The sequence below is a fragment of the Seriola lalandi genome, unplaced genomic scaffold, assembly GCF_002814215.2.
Source record: "Seriola lalandi dorsalis isolate HSWRI2012SDOR001 ecotype SW California unplaced genomic scaffold, Sedor1 jcf7180002054511, whole genome shotgun sequence".
In the NCBI taxonomy this organism is placed as follows: Eukaryota; Metazoa; Chordata; class Actinopteri; order Carangiformes; family Carangidae; genus Seriola; species Seriola lalandi.
The window spans coordinates 702,382-723,293 of NW_019525064.1; the positions used below are offsets into that span (position 1 = coordinate 702,382).

Genomic DNA, 20,912 nt, shown 5'->3' on the forward strand with positions numbered 1-20,912 from the left:
AGGTACTGGTTGTATCCTCATGTTCAATGGACAGATAGTAAAGTGGCATCAAGTTTCTCATCTATCTGCCAGAAAACAATCTTGTTTGAAGGAAATTTAAAGCTTATGAAGCGTATTTCCAAAATACATTCAAGTTTACGTATTGCATCTGTCTACTGACGGGATCTTATAACAAAATAAAGATGTATCCTGACAAATGTGGAAAAGAAAAGAAAAGCCAAACCTTGAAACAATAATAGGACAACACAAATTAGGAATTTATGTATGTTAATATATTTAACTGTAAACCCAGGAAGAACAAGTGAGACATGAGGTTTACAAAAACATAAATTACACTTGACTTCAGTGATTTATGAGACGATCTCACCTCATCGTTCTGTTTACGTGCTCACATTTCAACAACATTTGAGGTTAATATATTTATGGCGGAAACAGCCCACAGACACCATTGTTTATGAGTATACATACTGCTGATGAAGGTAAAGGGTGAAATTATGTGCAAGCACATCCACTGCTAATCTGTGGTTGTCGGTGTTTGGCATCAGTCTGGAAACCTGAACACTTATTGAGTATAAAGTTTACAGGTGAAATCTTGTTCAGAGTTTGAAGAACCAGTTTGCTGTCGGCGCGGCTCCTGCATCGACTCAGTGTGACCTGTGCCAGCATGATGTCATCATATCACTTACTGAAGTTGGCTTAAGTGCAAAGCTGAAATGATTCAAGTTGATTAATTGAAATTAATTAAAATTAATGATTTAAAAAAAGAAGAAAAAAGTAAAAACATTCACTGGTTCCAGCTTCTCCAGTGTGAGACTTCACTGCTGGTTTTTTTCACATATGATGGTCAACTGAATATTTTTGGGGGTTTTGACTGCAGGTAAAAAAAGATGCCACTTTATTCTCTGTCATAGACATTATTCACTATTTTTTGACTTTTATAAACTTGACTAATCACAAAAATCATCAGATTAATTGTCAATGAAAATAATTTGCAGCCCTACTTTACCGGATGCATCTGGTCTTTTTAATGTTTTAAAAATCAGTACACAAAATCTTTTTTTTTTTTTTCTTTTTTAAAGGAATCAAAATTATGATGAAAGCCTGTCCTTTATTTTATCTTGTTGAAATTGCTCTTCAACTGTATTAGAGCATATATCTCATGTCAGTTTATTTTTTAAGTTCTGGGAAATCAGCATTGTTTCATAAGAAACAATGTAATTAGCGTTGAAACACTCCCATTCCTTGTTCGTGTCATTGTTGTGACAACCAGTCGACTACTTTAAAACAAAGAAATAGATCCAAGCCAACTCAAAGACAAGACACACAGATGCTGTCTGTCACAGTCATGGGAGGTCAACCACTGAAAGGAGCAGTGCCTCCAAAAAGGAACAAAGCTCATCATTGTGACTATTTACACGCTCGCATTCTCCATTCCTGTTACTTCACCCATGACGGGCTGCGGTGGCTGAGAAGGCAACGCAGTCTCCAGTCTGTGCTGCTCACATGTCACGTCCTCCACACAGACGCTTCTGTGTGAAACAAAGGTAATCTTCACACACACACACACACACACACACCAAACATTACATGGGATCAGTGGAACGCATTTACTGGAGAACTCGTTATGAACTTTTGGTTTGCGGAGCCTCTTTGCAGCATCTAAATGGGGTTGTGGCTACAGGAAGCCACTTGGCATTTTCTGATGTGCTGTGATGAGAAACCTGTGAGATCATATGAGAAGAGAGCGCTGCCGGGCGATAGTTCACTTTTCTACCTCTTTTCCACTGAACACACAAAATGTCACATGTTTAAAAGTGCAGATTCAATCTTGATTGAGGATATTTCATCCCCACATCCTGCATAATGGTTTCCCTCCTGTTTATGCAGAGGAAACTGGATCACAGTATAACAGCACTGAGAATTTCTCTTCTGACGCTCTTGAGGACACACGTCTCCTGGAGAATAAACTCCCTGTAATGAGGATGAAATGATCCTTGAGCTCTGCTCCCAGGCCTCCCAGGTCTACTCCCGTATCTCCACTTTGTCTTATCTCTGGAGGACTGGACGCTCTGCCCGCAGGATGTGGAGAGAGCTGGGGGCGATGCGGTCTGGGGGTCAGGTCAGGGAGGAAGAGGCGCAGGAGGGGGAGGAAGGGAGGGTCAGACATGATCCTCAATGGGGAAAACCAGGCGCGTGCCACGGCTCAGCAGCTCCTGCTCACGGGAGTCCAGCTCACGCTCCAGCGCCTCCTCTGAGGTGCTGCCGCTCCTTTTTCCGTTGGCGCTCCAGCCTGAGCCCCCGGCACCATCCCCCCCACCGCCGGACGCGCCGTTGGCTGTGATGGCAGTGTCACCGAACGTGTAGGTCAGGTCGCTGTCGTTACGGATGAAGTCAGAGTCGTGGTCCCTCAGCTGCTCGTGGTTCTGAAAACACATCCACAGTGGAACATGAGGGGAGGGGTGGGGTTACATACAGTGTGGGTACGTGTGGAGTGAACGGACGAACACACATCAACGGTGCAGAGGCTCAGAGAGGACACTATGGATTTACAGTAGGGAAGGGAGGAGACTTTCACTTAATGGCCCGCACTGCAGCAATTGAATTACAGTGCAGCTGAAACATAAAGCACACGAAACCACAGGCTGCACAGTGAAACACGGACCTAGCCCACAGTGAACTGCAGCATAAGGTTCTCCCAGCTCTAATTGACTGGCTGACGATCAATAGTCCTTCCATGTCCCCGGGGAGAACAGGATGAGTTAACTTCGGGTCACTACAGGATTACTCAGATCAAGGGATCTGAAAAAAAATTACATAACCCCATAACCCGCGCTCTCCAGCAATTAACTTACGAATCCATCAGGCATTTTATGTTGTTAAAAAGGACGTGGCTACTTGCTAATTAAAATAGTAAAAAAAAAAACCTCTTATATAAGAATAAGTTAAAATGAATATATTTAACTTATTTTAAATAATTATCAAGATGCCAACGAAAAATAATACAAATAAAATAAAGACTAAGGGGGACAACATGTATGAAATAAGCTTTTAGAAGAAATTTAAAGTGTAAGTGGTATTGTAGTATTATATTCTATTTTTTTCATTGTCAAATTCCATGAAAAGACAAAAATCACAATGAATTGATCCTAAATATTTACTGATAGAGCTCATTCCTCTGTCACTGAGCTCCACTGTTGTTCAAAACCTACTAAAAACATTAATGTGCCACCGTAGCAATGACTGAAGATTTATGTCTTTAGTAGGAACCAGGTCTCTCGGAGCTGAGTGCCACTGTCAGACCAGAGGAAGTGAGAAAGTCTTGAGAGATGGACTAACACGTTGTTGTTGTTTTTGTTGTTGTTGTATTTTTTCTTTGGATGCTTTAACAGTAAGACAAAAATATAGAATATGTCCAGCCGTATCCTTCAAAATGAATTCTGTAGTACTATCTTTTCAAAACCATCATGGGAATTATAAACCACAGCCACATTTTAGCTGTTTTACAATTTGAGGTCAATGAAATCATTTCATAATATCCATAACTAAAGAGGAACCAGGCACAGAGCTTTCTTTAACCCTGTCTCTCCACACTTGGAGACACTGAGCACTGGACAGCCTTGATAATATGAACTACCATCTAAATTCATGGCTCCTCTGGCACGCAGCACTACGCTGGCAAAACCAACAGCAACACAGCAGCAGAGGAAAACATTTACGGCTGTAGATCTTAAGACGGAGCTCACAGAGAATTAAATTTAAATGAGAGACAATCACTCTAGTTTGTGTTAAGGAAATTTAGAGTTAGTAACCCCGGTGTAAAAGGCTCTGTGGGTTATTGTGAAAGGAGAGTTTAATAGCAAAAAGCCTCTACGTGAAAGTATTTCACATGAAATGAAAAGGAGAATCTGACAGAGTGAATCCAAGTGTGACCGACCCCTCAATGGGTGCTCCTGTGTTTTAAATATCAGAGCACAGTGTCTTACAGAACAGTGATCATCACGGAGGTGGGGCGGAGAAGGGCCTTTTGTGCTGCCCTCTGAATGCAAAAAGGCTTCTTGACCGTCCATTTTCTTCCTCACTGAAGGCCTCAGTGCTTTGTGTGTTTACTGGCAGGCGTTGAGAATATTTTGACAATATCACAATCCTCCTGAGAGAGAAACCTTCAGTATTCACAGAGAGCCTTCCCTGAGGCACCAACCTCAGGTTTGAATATAAGAAGGGAAAGAAAAACTACCACTTTTTGTTCACTGGCAAAAATATCTCCGATTAAGCTTCTTTTTTTTTTTTTTAACCTTAGCACCAAAACATGGGAAATTGGTCTCTGACTTTTGGACCCCACTGTACTTTCCACAGTTAAAACGATATTTTTAAAAGTATGTCTGGACTAATATGTTATTCTTAATTATTAATAAGAATAAATTAGACTTTGTTAACATTTCCAAAGAATGTGGCTAAAGTTTTTGCCAGGAGAAAACTGCACACACCTCTATGACTTTGCTCTGCTAGCTAACTACTAGCTAACACTGAAGTGTTGTTTTGTCTTAGCTTAGCTAGTCACCCCAAATACCCAAGTTTTGTTTGATTTATTTATACAACTGCCCCCAAGTTCAAGATGAGTCATCAAAATATTTTACAGGAAGACAAACGAGAGGCATCTTGATAAAGAAAAATACTCAAAAATAATTATTTGACACATATTTAGCATGAAGCTACAGCCGGCGGTTGGTTAGCTTAGCTTAGCTTAGCTTAGGGGAGGACAACTAGCCTGGCTCTGTCCAAAGGTAAAAAGAAAAAAAACACCTTTACAACTTTGTAGGAATTAAACAAACGATAAATAAGGTGTTAATTAGAGTGATTTATAGGTTATGATAGACAAGTGTTTTTAGCTTTGGACAGAGCCAGGCTAGCTGTTTACTTTGTGGTAAACTAAGCTAACTGAATAACCTAAATTTCATCAGGTTTCTCATCTGACTTTTATCAAGAAAGCAAATATGTCTTTCCCAATTTACAACAACATGCAGTGAATAGACTTTCCACACTTTCTGCAGTGTGGACATGGGTTTCTCACAGACCACTTGTCACATGGGAGTGTCACTGTTTGTTTGCTGCACATCTACTGTTCTGGAAGTGCGTGTGGACACTGACCTCGTACGCCTGGGGGCTGGTCAGACAGCTCGCCAGCGGCCCACAGTAGCTGGGCAGAGTGGAGGTGAGAGGCGGACCGCTATGTGTCAGAATGGGCTTCAGGTAACTGGATAGTTATTAAGGAGGATGACCTGCAGAGCTCAAACATTATACACACTGAGCAAAGGCTGGTTTAATGGAGTTAATGTTCCGTATCTGTACTACTTCTTAATAAGAAAACCTTTTATAAAACATCTTTAAACTGTAACTAATTGCTTTGATAATGGTTAATAAATCATTTACTAATGCTGGATAGAGAATTTAACAAGAACAACATTTGGGTTTCCAGGTTGTGAAAACTCCTCCTCCAACATGACACAGGTGCAGATTTGATAGTTAGTATAACCACCCTTTATTAATGATTTGTTAAGATTTACAAATGCAGTTGAGAGAAAGGAAGGAACCTGTGATCCTTTATTAATGATTTTTATTAATTTATGTGACGGCCCTTGTTTTGTTTTGGCCTGTTCCTGTTTCCTGTGTGTTTTTCAGGTACTTCCTGATTACCTGGCAGATTTTACCTGGGAAATTCAATGGCCTCTCTCTCTCTCAGCCCTCCTGGAGGGTTGATGCCTTTCAGCACCCAACTTAATTCTGTTTGGTTGTATATAGTGTTGGTTAAGGCCTCAGTTTCTGTACATGTAACTTAAGTTGGCTTTATTTTCCTAGCACCCAAATCTCCAGTACTGACTTCACATATGGTTAGTCTGCTTAGGTTAACTTGGCTTATCCTTAATAAATTTGGTTTCTTTACATGGTCGCTGTGTGAACCTCTCTTCTTGGTTATGCTCTTAAATGAGCCGGGCATAACGTCTATAACTGCAGAATGGTTATGGTTTATTAACTCATTAGAGCCTTTATCCTTCATTAATGGCTTGCTAACATTTATTACTTGATGGCTTAATTATGATTCTCACTTTCTAAATAAGCCACAAGCAAAAGTTAGTCAGTCACCTGCAATTAGAAATGTCAAGGTGTGCTTACAGTAATCTAACAGGTGTGCAGTTGTAAATGTTAATAAGCTGTTTATAAATGGACTGATCTGAACGTCCTGCAGCCATTTTCCAGACATTAAGGGCTGATTTAATAAAACAGGTGTCATGCAGAAGGAGGAGTTTCGTCAATCTGGTAACTCACAAGTAGTTCCTGTTAATAGCTGATCTATAAAGCACTGACAGATTATTTATTTGTCATGGCTTATTAACAAAGGATACTCATTAGACAGTTGTAGCTAAATACACGATCAAGCAGTTTACACAAGTTAATTCCAATATAAAAACAGTTTACACTAGCTGTATACACTTTAACAAAAATAGACCTTGAAGCCAGTGATTTTCTACAACTTCCCTTCTCTTCCTGCAACAACCAGACAAAAACACATTGCAAGTGATGAATTATGGCTTAATAATGTGGGGGATGTTCACCAGCAGGATATATTTGGAGTTTAAATCTGCACAGGATTCTGCGAGCAGCTGAGGGTGAAGTAATTTTGTGATGCTTGGCAGCAGAGCAGCAGAGTGAACCAGCGGGCTCCTATGCCTCTTGTTTGTAATTAGACAGGCTATACTGCAGTCTGGGAAAACCCAGGGCCATGTTCAACTGGTCAGGGCACAAGTCCCTTTGGGAGGAGGCAGTCTGCTCCCTGTCACAACGTGTACGTCCGAACAGAAATCAAACCTAGCTGTCGGATGCACAGTGCGCTGCCCAGAAACATGTAAGGTCACTGAACTCTGCTCACCAAAGCTCTGAGTCATGTGTGTTAATCTGAGCATCCGCAGTGCTGGAACATGAGAAATCCACCCTGCTCACTTCAGCGTGCACGTGTCGCCAGGGAGAAAGTCTCCCCTGTAAAACACAGCTGCTCCGGTTAAAAGCAGCCACACAATCAGCCACCTGGGGAGGCAAGTGTTCAGCAGGGAGGAAAGGAGGGAGGAAATGGGAGGATGAGCTGCTAAACACATTCACTGAAGACTGTTTTTATACCCAGACTGAGCAGGGACTGAAAAAAACATTTATGGATTCATGTAGGTTAATCTGATCCCATAAGGATGATCTAATAATGACATCAATTGTGATTGCGACTTTGATGACTTATGCAGTGCACCTAAGACAGTTATTCTGACTGTATATGGGACCTGTTGTTACCACAAAGAGCGGTGCTAGTTCAAACAGCTGTGGCCTAAAAGCAAATGAAACACAAGCTTTCTTTGTTTCTGAAAAGCAGGGCACAGAAAGGATACTTGTGATCAAAGGTGTACCACAGTCTGAAGAGCCACGCGCTCTCCTGTTTGGTTTTACTCTGTCCTTCAGCCTGAGGGCCATCCTGGAGAAACACAAGAGGAAACAATCATAATTTAATCCTCTAGATTTGCTGCACAAACAAACAAACAAACACACACACACACACACACACACACACACACACACACACACATCCATGAGAAGATCCAGTTCTTCAAATGTGGCTTAGCTAAACCAAGCTAACAAGATGTTATCAGGCTAAAATGATCCTGTTGATTCCCAACGAGGAAATTTGGTTCTTAAACTTTAGTTAGAAGACTGATTTGTTAATTTTAAATAAAGTAATTAAATTAATTGAAAGTTGAGACCATATGACGCAGTAACATGAGGTAGGTGCTTATGAAAGACGTCAAGTATATAATGTAACAGTATTACTGTTTTACATCTTGCTCCTTGTTACACAATTAGGTATTACATGTGAATGCATTTAGACTGTAAGTAATGTGCATGTTTGGTTATATTCTTGCTAATGAGAATGTTGCTGTGCTGTCTGTGTTCTGTACAATTAACAAGTCAGATTATCAAACCTTAAAAAACATTCTACTTATGACATAAATTTGCCAAAATCTCTCATAATTCTGATTTAATTGTTCTGGCCTTTTAGTAAACATTTAAAACATTGACTGAAAAAACTGAAAAAATCATCATCAACAATCAAATAAAGCAAACTAGGTTATCCACAAGTAAAGGACTCAGTGTGACGCTCCCCACAAGACTGAGAAGTAGTTGAAACGCTTAAATAATATAAGTCCATGACAATCGGATCAGTGTCGTTACTACCATCACATCCTGCCTCCCACTTCACAGCCGTAATCCCAGGCTCACATCGGTCTGCTAATATTAAATTACACGGGACAGTGGGATGCAGTTTGAAAGATTAATCATGAAAAAAAAAGATCACAGTAAGTGAAAGAACGTTGGACACCAAAACTAATGGAGCTGAAATTCACCCCATTTCCTCCTGAGCAGTCAGACTGTGCTGCACAACATAAAACTGAGGAAGCAGAACGGTTTGAGCAGCGAGAGCAGCACTGACGGTATAAATAATCAGAGTGGGATCCTCACCCCCTGTAAGACCTGGAAGCTGTCTCCACAGGGCTGCAGGTCCTGATCTGGATCCACACCAACCCTACAACACAGGAAGAAAGTAGTAAGAAAACAGATATAAACAACTAAATATGCTGATTAACTCTGCAGCAACCAAACTGCTGCACACACTGACACACGTGGAGAATCAGCAGTTTTTCTCAGCCAGTAGTTTCCCTTCTTCGTTGTTGGTGCAGTTTGGATTTTGTCATGGTTTTGTTAGACTGTTTGTTTTGACACGGAGCAGTCAAAGTGAAAAATCAAAGAGTTTCTTTTTCTTTTTCTAGGTGCGACTACAGATGCAGTTGTGGCCTGATTGTGGCTCTGCCATGTGTCGGAAGTCGCTTTGAAAACCAACACATCAAAGTGCCAGATGCTAAATTTTTCAGTGGCTGAAAAATGCTGTGAATTAGCTTTCAACCCAGTACAGAGAGAGAAAAGCAACAAGATATTACACACTTTTATAATGAAGTAATGAGGGAGAGATTTGAAAGTAACACAAAACCAGACCTTGTGAGCAAACTACATTTTTATCAATACAGAAATTCACCATCAAGTCACCCCTGACCCCAAGACAGAGACCGTTCAGTGTGCAAGGACTAAACAGCAAAACTATCATGTGATTGAACTAGTCATGTGTGTCTGTGCTTAGCATCACATACATGCTGCATTTATAAAATTGACCCACTGTGGGTCAATACACTGTAGTATTGATGCAGTACTGGGTTAACTTTACCCTGTGCATGTGGATAAAAAAAAAACATCTGATCACCAGTGAAACCCACAGTGACGGTTTATCTTTAACTTAATACTGTCACAAATTTGTTGTTGGATGTAGAAAATAACATACGGCTTTCAAAACTGCAAAGGATACACATATTATCAACAATCAGTAACAAATACAGACATTTAATCATTAAAAAAGTAGATTTTAACATCACATCTAAACTGTATTTCAGCTTGGGCAAATAACCCAGCAGTAATAAATAACACAGTAAAGAAATAACACTAATACTGTTTCAAAACTATCCATGGTTCTTGGGTTTAATTGTTTTTACCCATGGATACATGGGACAGTCACTGTTGCCAACTACTTTCAATGGAAAGTAACTAAAGCTGCTTGAAAAGTCGCTAATTGTCGCTAGATGTCGCAATACGCAAATTAGTATATTCATGACATCATTCAGCCCTTTAACTACGTGCTTCTCTCCTACTCTCTGTGCTCACATGTGCAGTCTTTTAATACACTCGAATTTCTAATAAAGCTCTTCTCGTTTACACGTTTTTCTGTTTCTGTTGTCAGACGAACGGAACAACAACTGGTGAGTCTTTGGAAAGCAGCTATAAGCTTTGTCCAAAAAGTGTTAGATTTGTCGCTAGGTGCTTAAAAAAAAAAAAAAAGAAAGAAAGACACTGGCAACACAGGAAACAGTAGTGCCTGTGCTATAGCTTTTTTCACTTTCTTGCCAATAGTTAGATGAGAAAATCAATACCACTCTTATATTTGTCCGATAAATATGAAGCTACAGTCGCGGCTGGTTAGCTTAGCTTAGTGTAGCATATCAACTGGAACTGACCTGCGTCTGTCTGAAGGTAAAGAGAATCGGCCTATCAGAACTGCAACTAACAACTCACTAATTAACATATATTTTTTTAATCTGTACAAAAACCAAAAGTGTAAAAACGACATTTTGTGGAATTGTGTGGGTTATTCATCAGATTATTTCTTGGCTGGTTGCTGTCACTTCCTAGCTGTCTCCCTCTATTCCCTGTCTTTGTGCTAAAGATAAGCCAACCAGATGCTGACGTTAGCATTTCACCATATGTAACATGAGAAAGACATCAATACCCAATCAACTCTTCCTTTAAAGTTACTACGGCGCATGTTTCCGGTCTTCGTGGCTGGACATAAATAATTTACCCATGGAGTCTCTTACCAACAGAGAGGGATTAAACCCAACACAAGCAGATTTTAAAAAGGGGCACTTTTAATTCACATAAGCTGTAGACCAGTCGAGTATAATCCTCGTGGACGGACGCCAACGTAGCGGCCTTTCATGGTTACATCCGATACTACAACTGACACTGCACAGTAGGGGGTTTAACTGATGTGTGTAGTTATCTTTAGACTTTTCCATGACTGCCATACGGGGCGAATATCCCTTCTGAGTAATTCAGTAACAGCATTTTTTTTTCCAGCAGCATGAAAAGGAGAAGGCCACAAATATCTCTCTTAAATACACAAACACACACACACACACACACACACTTACACACACTTGTTGTCGTGGACATAATGCATTCTCTAGCCCCTTACCCTAAATGTAACCATCACAAATAAACGCCCAACCTGATTCTAACCCGAGCCATAAAACCCCAAGTCTTAATCCTCAAACAGCCCTTTGAAGTTGTGAGTGCCGGCCAAAATGTCTTCACACACACACGCTGAGAGTGTGATCTTCAAGGAGGTGGAGTTTGCAAAGAGGTCAGAGGACCTGCAAAAACAAAGAGGTATGAGGCCTGCCAGACACTGCATCAGGAAGGATCTGCGGGGAATGGACCTGAGATTATAAAACACAAGTACTGGGGGGGGGGGGGCCCACGAAGGGAGAAGCCCAGCCTTGAACACATTTCCTCTGATGAGAGACAGTATAGGCCGGCCACACGTGTTCATATACACACATACTTGCATAAGAGAAACCCCCTACTGACCTCAGTTTACCCACTAACCTTTAATCCTAATCCTGAAAACATCTTCTCCTCTCCTCAAAACCAACAAATATTCCTAACAAGCGATTTCTTCAGCAAGGTTTCTGTCTTTTAGGAAACACACGCAATCCTGAACATAGAGGAACCACTGCGACACAGGCAGCTCTCTCTCTCTCTCTCTCTCTCTCTCTCTCTCTCTCTCTCTCTGCTTATCGCCTTCCTCTGTTGCACATACTTGAGATCAGTTTTCACTTTGTTTGTTGAGCTGCTTCTGGGGGACACAGTGACCGAGTTTGTTCTTCACACCAAAAAAAAAAAAAAAAAAATAGAAAAACTGTCGACTGAGACACAACAGAAAAAACCAGCTGAGGTTTTCACGTCATCCAGAGAAAAAGCCTTGAATAAAGAACTTCATCATGAGTAACTCCTCGAGGGACAGCACCTCCACACACTCCGTCAATTTGCTTTTACTTCACAATAATCAACAAAAGTCACTGAAAAATATATAATTAATGGTGTATTTGAGAGTTTCTGTCTTTTTCCACAGAACTTCATTATTGTTCCCCTTCACCAGAAAAACAGAAGTAAACAGTGAAAAGGAAGATTCCCATATGAAGCAACCGCACGCTTTCCCAACACCATTTACAGTCACAGAGTTTGAACACGTTCAGATACAGCACCTGAAGTACTCCCACTTTCCACGTTGGCATCGCTGTTCCTGCAATGCTTCACTGTCCCCAACGCTGTCACATGACAAACACATACACTCAGTATCAAGCACATTAAAGTTAGAGTATTAGTACTTGTTCGTGTATAAGAGTATGTGGAACTCTCCCGGCTTGAACTTTTATTTACTTATTTAAAGTATTTTTTTGGGGGGGCATTTTGTGCCTTTATTGTGATGGCCAAAATCAAATATCAAATCTGATTGTGTGTTAAAAATTACACCTTAGATAAAAGCACATCATCCATCATTTGAGGATTAAAAAGGTGTGTTGCAGTCAGTGTTAGTTAAATGGAGGACTGAACATAAATGAGAGTTTAACAGTGACCACTCACTGTTTTAAAAACAGTAATTGGCAACAGTCTTGGTCAAGTATGAGTCTCTGTTTTGGGAACATGGACTAATCCCTGGACTTGGACGGAGGATCAGCAGATGTTCAGCCAAACACATAAAAAAAAAAAAAAAAAATGGATAAAATAAGAACTCTTCATGTCAATAACAGTTCAAAACAAACTTCATGTCTTGTTCGACGAGGTGGGATTTTCTGTATAAAGCAGTCGGTGAATAAAATTAAAGGTCACGTCAGTAGCATTCAATCATCACTGATGCATCTGTGTTACCAAGTATTTATACCTCTCAAATAGGCTGTCTGCCCTAAGACACACACACACACACACACACACACACACACACACACACACACACACACACACACACACTTTCTAAATTCCGGCCTTGAACACACAGAGCTCCTTTGACACTTCTGGATTCCTCTCATTAAAACAAAAGGTCACCAGCCTCATAAACGCACACGACTAAACTTCTCTATAAATTATAGTATTCAAAGTAGTCGAGAGAACTCATCAGAGAATCACCGTTCAGAAATGATCATAACGACGACATTCGACGACGCGTTTCACCTCTTTTCAGCGCATCCATTCTACCTGCAATTACCACTTCCTGTGGCACCTGTATTTTCACTGCCGCTTCAACTTCTGTCAGTATTTCAACAACTTCCAGCACATCCGTTTAAAACGCCATTTCAAACTTCTCTCACTCATTGTATTGTGACTGATCCTACAGAGTGTTTTCAGCAGGGCCCAGGGGGAGTGGGTGGATCTGCCTGTGGGGGCAGGTGAGCCGGGGAAAAACAACTTAATTCGACACCAACAGTCATGTCAGCTGAATGATAAATGTGTTTTATCTTTTATCTGTAATCAAAACCCTGCTAATGTGGCGGTGTTACTACGGCAACATTGGTTAACGATAGCTAGCGTTAGTCCCCGTAGATTAATTGGTATTAATGGTAAGTTAGTCAGTGTCTGAAGTCCATTGCAATAGTACAATAACAAGCAGAGGATATGGGCTTTGCTGTTGTTGTGATTATGCTATAGTATATGTGATTAGCAAGGCTGTGTTTTTAATGTGTAATAATTTACCTATAGGATACATGCTAATGTGAATTGACTCGTGTGGCTGAGCATTGTTATGAAGAGATTCCTGCACTGCTGCACTGGTGACACTTCCGTCTGTATCTGACACAAGTACCAGATTCAAACCCTGCAGAAAGCAGCTTTTTACAACGCACCATCTTGGCCAATGCAAATACTGCAAGTGCAAAGACAACCATAGCTAATGTTACACCCACACCAGCTGCATTCATAGCTTCAGTAACAGAAAGGTTCGGGCCACATAGCTGAGCTCAGCCCCCTCCTTCAGGAAGTACTCCTGCTTGTTTCAGCACTTTCGAACTTCTTTCAGCTTCTTTCTATTTTAACTCTCACACCAACTGATGCCACTTCAGCTTCTTTCAGTATTTCAACCATTTCAAATATAATAATATCTATAAGCATTGTAGAAAAATGTAAGTTTGCTAGAGCAGTGGTTCTCAAACCAAAAAGGTTCTTGGGGGTTCCCAGCAAAAAGAGGAATTATTTATTTTCAATATAATTTTAGAATTTATTTTAGTCATGGGTTTCAAACACTTTCTGTAATAAAACATATAAAAGCAAAAATCTTATCAGATGGGTTCTGTGGTCTAATTTGTGTCAGTTTAGGGCCCTTGACGTGAAACATGTGGAAACCACTGTGCTAGAGAACTTGAGAGAAGTTTCTTCTACTAGTCAATATGACAAAGCTCTATCACAATCTAACCTAAACTTATAAAGCAATATTTCCTCTGTGTTTATAATATTATGAGAAATTTTCCACATTGGAGTTGAGAGATTAGGAGCTCTTCCCTGACCAGACGTGAGCACACAGGATGTCTCTCTCCCTCAGTGTCTGTGGATCGGTGACGAGCTGCATGCCAGCCTGATACAGACCATCCATCAAAACCCATTAACAGGAAGCAGCGGCGTCTCCTGTCACACCAGACGTCTGCTATCCCAGCGCTCATCACGCCGCTGCCTCACCAGGGGCTGCTGTGGATTGTGTCTCAAAAATTGTAAACGACATCTAGAAAATTCAATCCTCAGTGTTCAGATAAAATGTATATGCTGAATATTATTCAATAAACAGAATAGAATTAAACTTCTCCTCTGCAATATGATTTCCTACTACTCCTCAGGGATTTGAAAGTGTTTCCCATGAAGAGTAGAAATGTGTCAATATATGCACGTATACAGGGGACGATACCAGGATCACAGAGGAGCACAACTGATATCCGGCTGCCGTGCACCACACGTCTCGGTAACCATGGCGATGAGTTCATGGGGAGATTTTGGCAGCGCTCTAAACCTCCACCGAACACAATAGTTTCCTGCTCGGTCCGAGGAGGCATTACCCATATTAAACAGAGCCTGTTCACTCTGTCTCTCTCTCTCTCACACACACACACACACACACACACACACACACACACACACACACACACACACAGCCAACCCATAATCCGCTTTATCGTGACAAATAGGAGCTCCCACTGCATCATGAGGCTGGGCTCCAAACAGACAGATAGCAACACAAGCAAAAGCTCTGAAGCATCACCGGTCCTGCCGCCGGTAACATCTCAAGTGGGAACCGCCTACACCGTCGCAGCCTGGAGATAAAGAGCTGATATTACTGGATTCAGTATCACGGCTGATTTTAACAGTTCAAGTGTTAAAATCTTACAGAAACTATTCTACTTCCTATCATAGAAAATGCAGGGATTTCGTCAAAGATGCAGCTTAAATCCCAGTTACTGAAAAGCTCTGATTTAAAGACCTGGGAGATGGAACGTCAGCAGCAGTGGAGAACTCTAGCCCCATCTCCTGGACAGTCCCGCCACATATAGGATGAATTAAATAACGTCAACTGCTGAGGAATTACGTGTTGAAGGAGAAAATAGTAAAGCTCAGAAAAAAGCTGGTAGAAAACACAGAGCAAAAGGCAGAAAGCACAGAGAGCAGTAATTACAAAAGCAGTAATACTGAGAACATTTTCAGGGCAGCTTGCAAACTCAGTAAGAGAAAAGCTTTTTATGCAGATCAGTTAATCCAAGAAATTATTTTTTTGTTTTTATGAAAGAAGATAAACCTTATTTTGATTTTTTTATTATTTATGTCTGTTTTGCTAGGTGTCTGTCGGTACTTCTGCTATTAATATTTACACTTAAGTCAATATAATACATTTATTTACAGTTTAACACATTGAAATATGTGATTTAAAAATAGTTTAACCAAATTAAAAAGTACAGATTCCATCAAAAGCTGAGATGCTGATTACTGCTATTCCACTCACACTAAGCTAGTTAGCATTAGCTTTAGCAGGAGTTTAGCTGTTTTTCTTTTCCTGTCCCTTATGGTTGGATTTAGATACCGGCTCATTATGGTGTATGGAAGTAATCAATAAAATATAATAATATCCAATAATAATTCAATTCAATTTGAGCTTCAACTAATGCTAGCTGAGGTTAGCACCAGTTAGCCTCCCCATCTCTAATGTTAGCTGTTTTAATTTACTCATACATTTGATCTCACTTGATGAAAAGAAAAATACTTATTATGGTTTATTTTCTTTGTCAACTATCATAATTTTTACCACCTGAGAAATAACGCTGAATAACACACTGAATAACAGAAATAACACCTGAGGAATAACTCTAGGGAGGATAAACTGTGGGTTTGTGTTTGAAGATTTTTGGATCTCTTCTTTCATAAAAGTTTTAGTTGTCAGGACTTTTATCCAAATGCACAAAAATGTGATGTTACCTGATGTGTAGCCAGGAGAGCATCGGCGTGGTCCCACCACCAAACACCCAGACAGTGAAGAAGACGATGAGCAACGTGGTGGTGAACATCATCTGCCGGGCGTAGGTGGCCGTATCCCGGATGGCCAAGGCGAACGCCATGGCGCCTCGTAAACCTGCAGAGGGTCACGTCCAAAAAAAATAATAACAATAATTATCTGATTACATCTACAGAGAAAGAAACAAAAGTCGATTGGGCTTTTTTCGTACCTGCAAACATCATCATGTGCTGGAAGTTTCCCTTGATCTTGTGCCTTCGGCCGAGGTTGAGGAGGAAGGAGAGTGGGTAAATGTTGAAAGCTCTTCCAATGAATATGGCAATCTGACAGGCAGGTCAGGAAATTTTTCACTGAACAATTTAATGCTCGCAAGACTCAGGGAACAGGATGTCCTGACCCATGTAATAGATGAAAAATCTATTCCTACAATGACGTGATGTTGTTTTTGGGAGGGAAACAGCCCAAAAATTCACCACAGAGGACCTCGACTTTGACTTAAGAGCTACATCCATCTTGGGTCAACTATGGCCTGTCTACAGGGACATCATATAATTCTCCAATCAACTATGGCCTGCTTCTGCAGCTGTGGATGATACCCGATAGTCTGAACTGGAAGCAGAAATGTCTGGTCGTTGTACAGCAAAAGGATACAAAAGCTCCAATGATGAAAATGGGGCTGAAAATGTGATTCTGGAAGGTGAACAGAGCCAAGCCCATGTAGGAGAAGATGAAATTCTCAGCGAGGAAGTGAAGGACCTCAAAGAGCTGCAAGGAACATTTAATACTCATCAGGTTTCAATTTGGACATGTACGAATACACAGCAAGAATGAAAATTAAAAAAACACAAGAAGATGCCTCTAAAGTTTTGGGCTTACAAAGGGAATTTCACAGAAATGTTCTCACACTGCACTGCTTAAAAAAAGAGGCCTGGTTCTCTGAGCTAAGCGCCTCATCTATTCCCTCAGAATCCAGAAAAGCTTTGGGAGTTGTTTTCTCTTTTCTCTCCCAGGCTGACAGAGCGGCAGACTCTCTGGCTGCCATGATGATTACAGAGCTCACTGCATCTCTGTGGCTCCGAGCGAGAGGCACAAGACACAAGGTCAAGCACACTCATATGGAGACAAATGACCACGCAAACCAGACCATTAAGAAGGAGAAAAAGAATTGAAACAACCTTTTTTTCTTTTTCTTTTTTTTGTCTTAATCTAAGTGGAGTACTTTAACCTCGCAGTGAACTGTGCATGCATAGCTTTCTTTGACAGTGAAAAACCAGGATACTCTGAGCACTGATTCAAAATGTGTCACACTGCGCATTGCCTACATGCTAATCTGTACCCTGTCCTCAAGACTGAACCCCCTCTGGGAAACGAAACAGTCATGTCAGGAGGGATGTCCTCAGACAGCCCCGATTAAGGTCACAGCAAGCTGATCATGGAGCCATCTGGCACTGGGGCCGAGCACCCGCTTCATACTATCAGGGGGTTCACAACCGCCAAATATAAATGTGTGTGTGTGTGTGTGTGTGTGTGTGTGTGTGGGGATCTACATGTGCAGGGAACGGTCAGATGCTACCTGCTTGGTGCGCTTTGTGGACTCTTCAGACAGGTTGTTGTAGGTGTAGTGAGCCTGCGTGATGCCACAGAACAGCACGGCCACCACACCTGCAGAACAACACACACATATATTGACGAGGGGTTAATACAATGACTCCATCAGACAGATTACATTGCACAGGTAGTCTGGATAATTATGATACGCAGTGGCACAATTCACCCACTCCAGTGATAATTTCCAGTCCGCTCAATGCTTTGCTACTATGTCATATATTATCTTTTAATTTCATTTCTGCACATCTGCTACATAATCTGTATTTAAGTCCCTGTCACATTTCATTTGTATAAACAGACTCAGTTCTCTGTGAACGGTTTACGGTCTCTTAGTTTAAACTGCCCATAATTATGTCATTCAGCACAATCAGTGACTTTTTAGTGAGCTTGGATTTAAAAGACTCTGTCTCGATCATAAGCAGAAAAATTCTAAAAGCTATCTGGAAAAAACTGTACTTTTTGTTTTAATATGTAATGACTAAAGGGTCTTTTGATAATCCATTTACTTTTTAATGTTCCATCATGTTGAAAAACAAGGCCCACACATTGACAAAGAACTAGAAGACGCTAAAGCTCACAGCTTTCGATCTTCTAAATTTGTCATAACTTGGCATTTTTTCCTATAAGGTAAGACAGCTAACACTGGTTTCCTTGTTCTGGATTTTTTTTTTTTCTAGCGCCCTGCACAAAAACGTCTGGTGCTTACTTCCCAAACTGCAACCACTTCCCTCACAGCCGTGCCCCGATGCAGCTCACCTGTGAACCCGCAGGCCTCGGCCAGCAGAAAGGTGCTCCAGGACATGAGGAAGAAGAGGGCCGTCTCCAGCAGTGGGAAGCAGTGCAGCTTGGTGAACTTGGTGACGTGGAGGTGAAGTTAAAGAAAAACACTATAACACAGGCGCTGCTCCAAGAAACAAGTCCATTTGGGAAATTAGACATTATATATTTTCTAATTTCATTTCAAAGCATGCATCAAAGAAGGATATGAGAGCAGTGACGACTCCTGTGGCTGCGCCCATAAGAAAGGAGCCACTGAAAATACCCAGAAAAACCCCCACTGACTTGAAAAAGGCTGAAGCATCGAACATGTGCGTGTTTGCTCCACTGGGCTGGTAAGCCACAATAGACCTGAAACACAGAAAACATGGGGTGGCAGTTATTAATAGTTATACGTTAATAAATATCATAAATGTACCAATATTCAAATGATGTTTTGAATTGATTTGTCTCCTGAAGGGTTCGAATTATGGGGTGGGATTGTGGAGGGTCTGACCTTATATATCCTTCTTACCCGTCATTTACTTTCTCACCGTCAGAGTTTCTGAAGTAGATGTATTAATTAGTATTTACAGATGAAGGCTAATGTTAGCTAGTTTCTAACTTCAGCCTTAAATTACAGTTTAGCTAACTAATTTAAGCTAGTTTCTAAGCTTTACATTAAGTAACAGTTTAGCTAACTAATTTAAGCTAGTTTCTAAGCTTTACATTAAGTAACAGTTTAGCTAACTAATTTAAGCTAGTTTCTAAGCTTTACATTAAGTAACAGTTTAGCTAACTAATGTAAGCTAGTTTCTAAGCTTTACATTAAGTAACAGTTTAGCTAACTAATGTAAGCTAGTTTCTAAGCTTTACATTAAGTAACAGTTTAGCTAACTAATGTAAGCTAGTTTCTAAGCTTTACATTAAGTAACAGTTTAGCTAACTAATGATAGCTAGTTTCTAACCTTCACCCTAAGTTACTGTTTAGCTAACTAATGTAAGCTAGTTCCTAAGCTTTATATTAAGTTACAGTTTAGATAAATAATGATAGCTAGTTTCTAACCTTCACCCTAAGTTACAGTTTAGCTAACTAATGATAGCTAGTTTCTAACCTTCACCCTAAGTTACTGTTTAGCTAACTAATGTAAGCTAGTTTCTAAGCTTTACATTAAGTTAGTTTAGCTAACCAATGATAGCTAGTTTCTAACCTTCACCCTAAGTTACAGTTTAGCTAACTAATGTAAGCTAGTTCCTAAGCTTTACATTAAGTTACAGTTTAGCTAACTAATGTTAGCTAGTTTCTAACCTTTACATTAAGTTAGTTTAGCTAACAAATTTTTGCTAGCTGATAGCACGCCCTTTCACTTCTAGTGTTAGCTTGTCATATCGTTACCAATCTAAATGATACAAGTTAGTTCCGACCAAGACATCTGATTTGCTGATATAGAGTATAACAGCACTGAGACTTTTAACGACATCTATTACTCCGATTTACAGGTGTAACCGTTAATTAGCGCTATATTAGCGGTCGTTATCGTCGGTCGTTGCACAACAAAGATGAATATATTTCCAGAAATTACGTTTGAATTAAATGATGTTCGGGCGTCAGAAGAGGATGAAAGGGAGGAGCCTCGATACGTCAGCGAACACCTGAGGTACCGTGTAGACAAACTGTGCAGGTCAGGAAATGTCATTTAACTAATGTTAGCTAGCTGGAGGCACGCCCTTTCATTACTAGCGTTAGCTTGTCATTTCGTTACCAATATAAAATGTCGTATATGATCTAATGTTAGCAAATAGATCAGTCATGAGCAGTGAAACAATGCTGGAGTAGTAGTAGTAATAGTTTATTATTTTATTTTAATAGTTAATTGTAGTTAATAATTTCTGTGTCTGTGGTGGTTTAGTTAGTCTTTTAGTTTTTTTTTTTATAGGTACCCCTTTTATTTTCACGCAGGAATTCAATAGTTTTACCTGGTTGGGTAATTGAACAATATTATTCCAAGGGGAAAACTTCACATCTATTTTGTGAGGCAGTTCTGTAGGAACAGGATGCATGGATCCAAACCATCTGACTTGCAAAAAACTATTTATGAAGGTCTTGAACAATATTAAAAATGATTGCCGAAGGCTAAATAATTGTATGAGCAGTGGTGGAGAGCAATGAAGTACATTTACTATCAGTACTGTAGTTAAGTATAATTTTGAGGCACTTGTACTTTACTGGAGTATTTCAATTTCAAGCTACTTTACACTTCCACTCCTACATTTCAGAGGGAAATAGTTCACTGAAACCTGCACTGTAGTGGGT

The 20,912-nt window shown here is 40.3% G+C and overlaps 1 protein-coding gene across 1 annotated transcript in view; it reads right to left on the reverse strand.

The window, feature by feature from the left end:
- Positions 1-2,014: 2,014 nt before the first annotated feature.
- slc9a7 (solute carrier family 9 member 7) overlaps positions 2,015-20,912 on the reverse strand; it is a 26,214-nt gene continuing 7,316 nt past the window's right edge. The window contains exons 7-16 of the mRNA XM_023413299.2: positions 18,829-18,970; positions 18,599-18,704; positions 17,808-17,896; positions 16,886-16,999; positions 16,446-16,557; positions 16,198-16,351; positions 8,551-8,614; positions 7,425-7,507; positions 5,146-5,251; positions 2,015-2,423 (exon numbers count right to left, since the gene is read on the reverse strand). Coding sequence (XP_023269067.1) covers positions 2,160-2,423; positions 5,146-5,251; positions 7,425-7,507; positions 8,551-8,614; positions 16,198-16,351; positions 16,446-16,557; positions 16,886-16,999; positions 17,808-17,896; positions 18,599-18,704; positions 18,829-18,970 — 1,234 coding nt within the window. The 3' untranslated portion in view covers positions 2,015-2,159. The remainder of the gene's footprint in view (positions 2,424-5,145; positions 5,252-7,424; positions 7,508-8,550; positions 8,615-16,197; positions 16,352-16,445; positions 16,558-16,885; positions 17,000-17,807; positions 17,897-18,598; positions 18,705-18,828; positions 18,971-20,912) is intronic.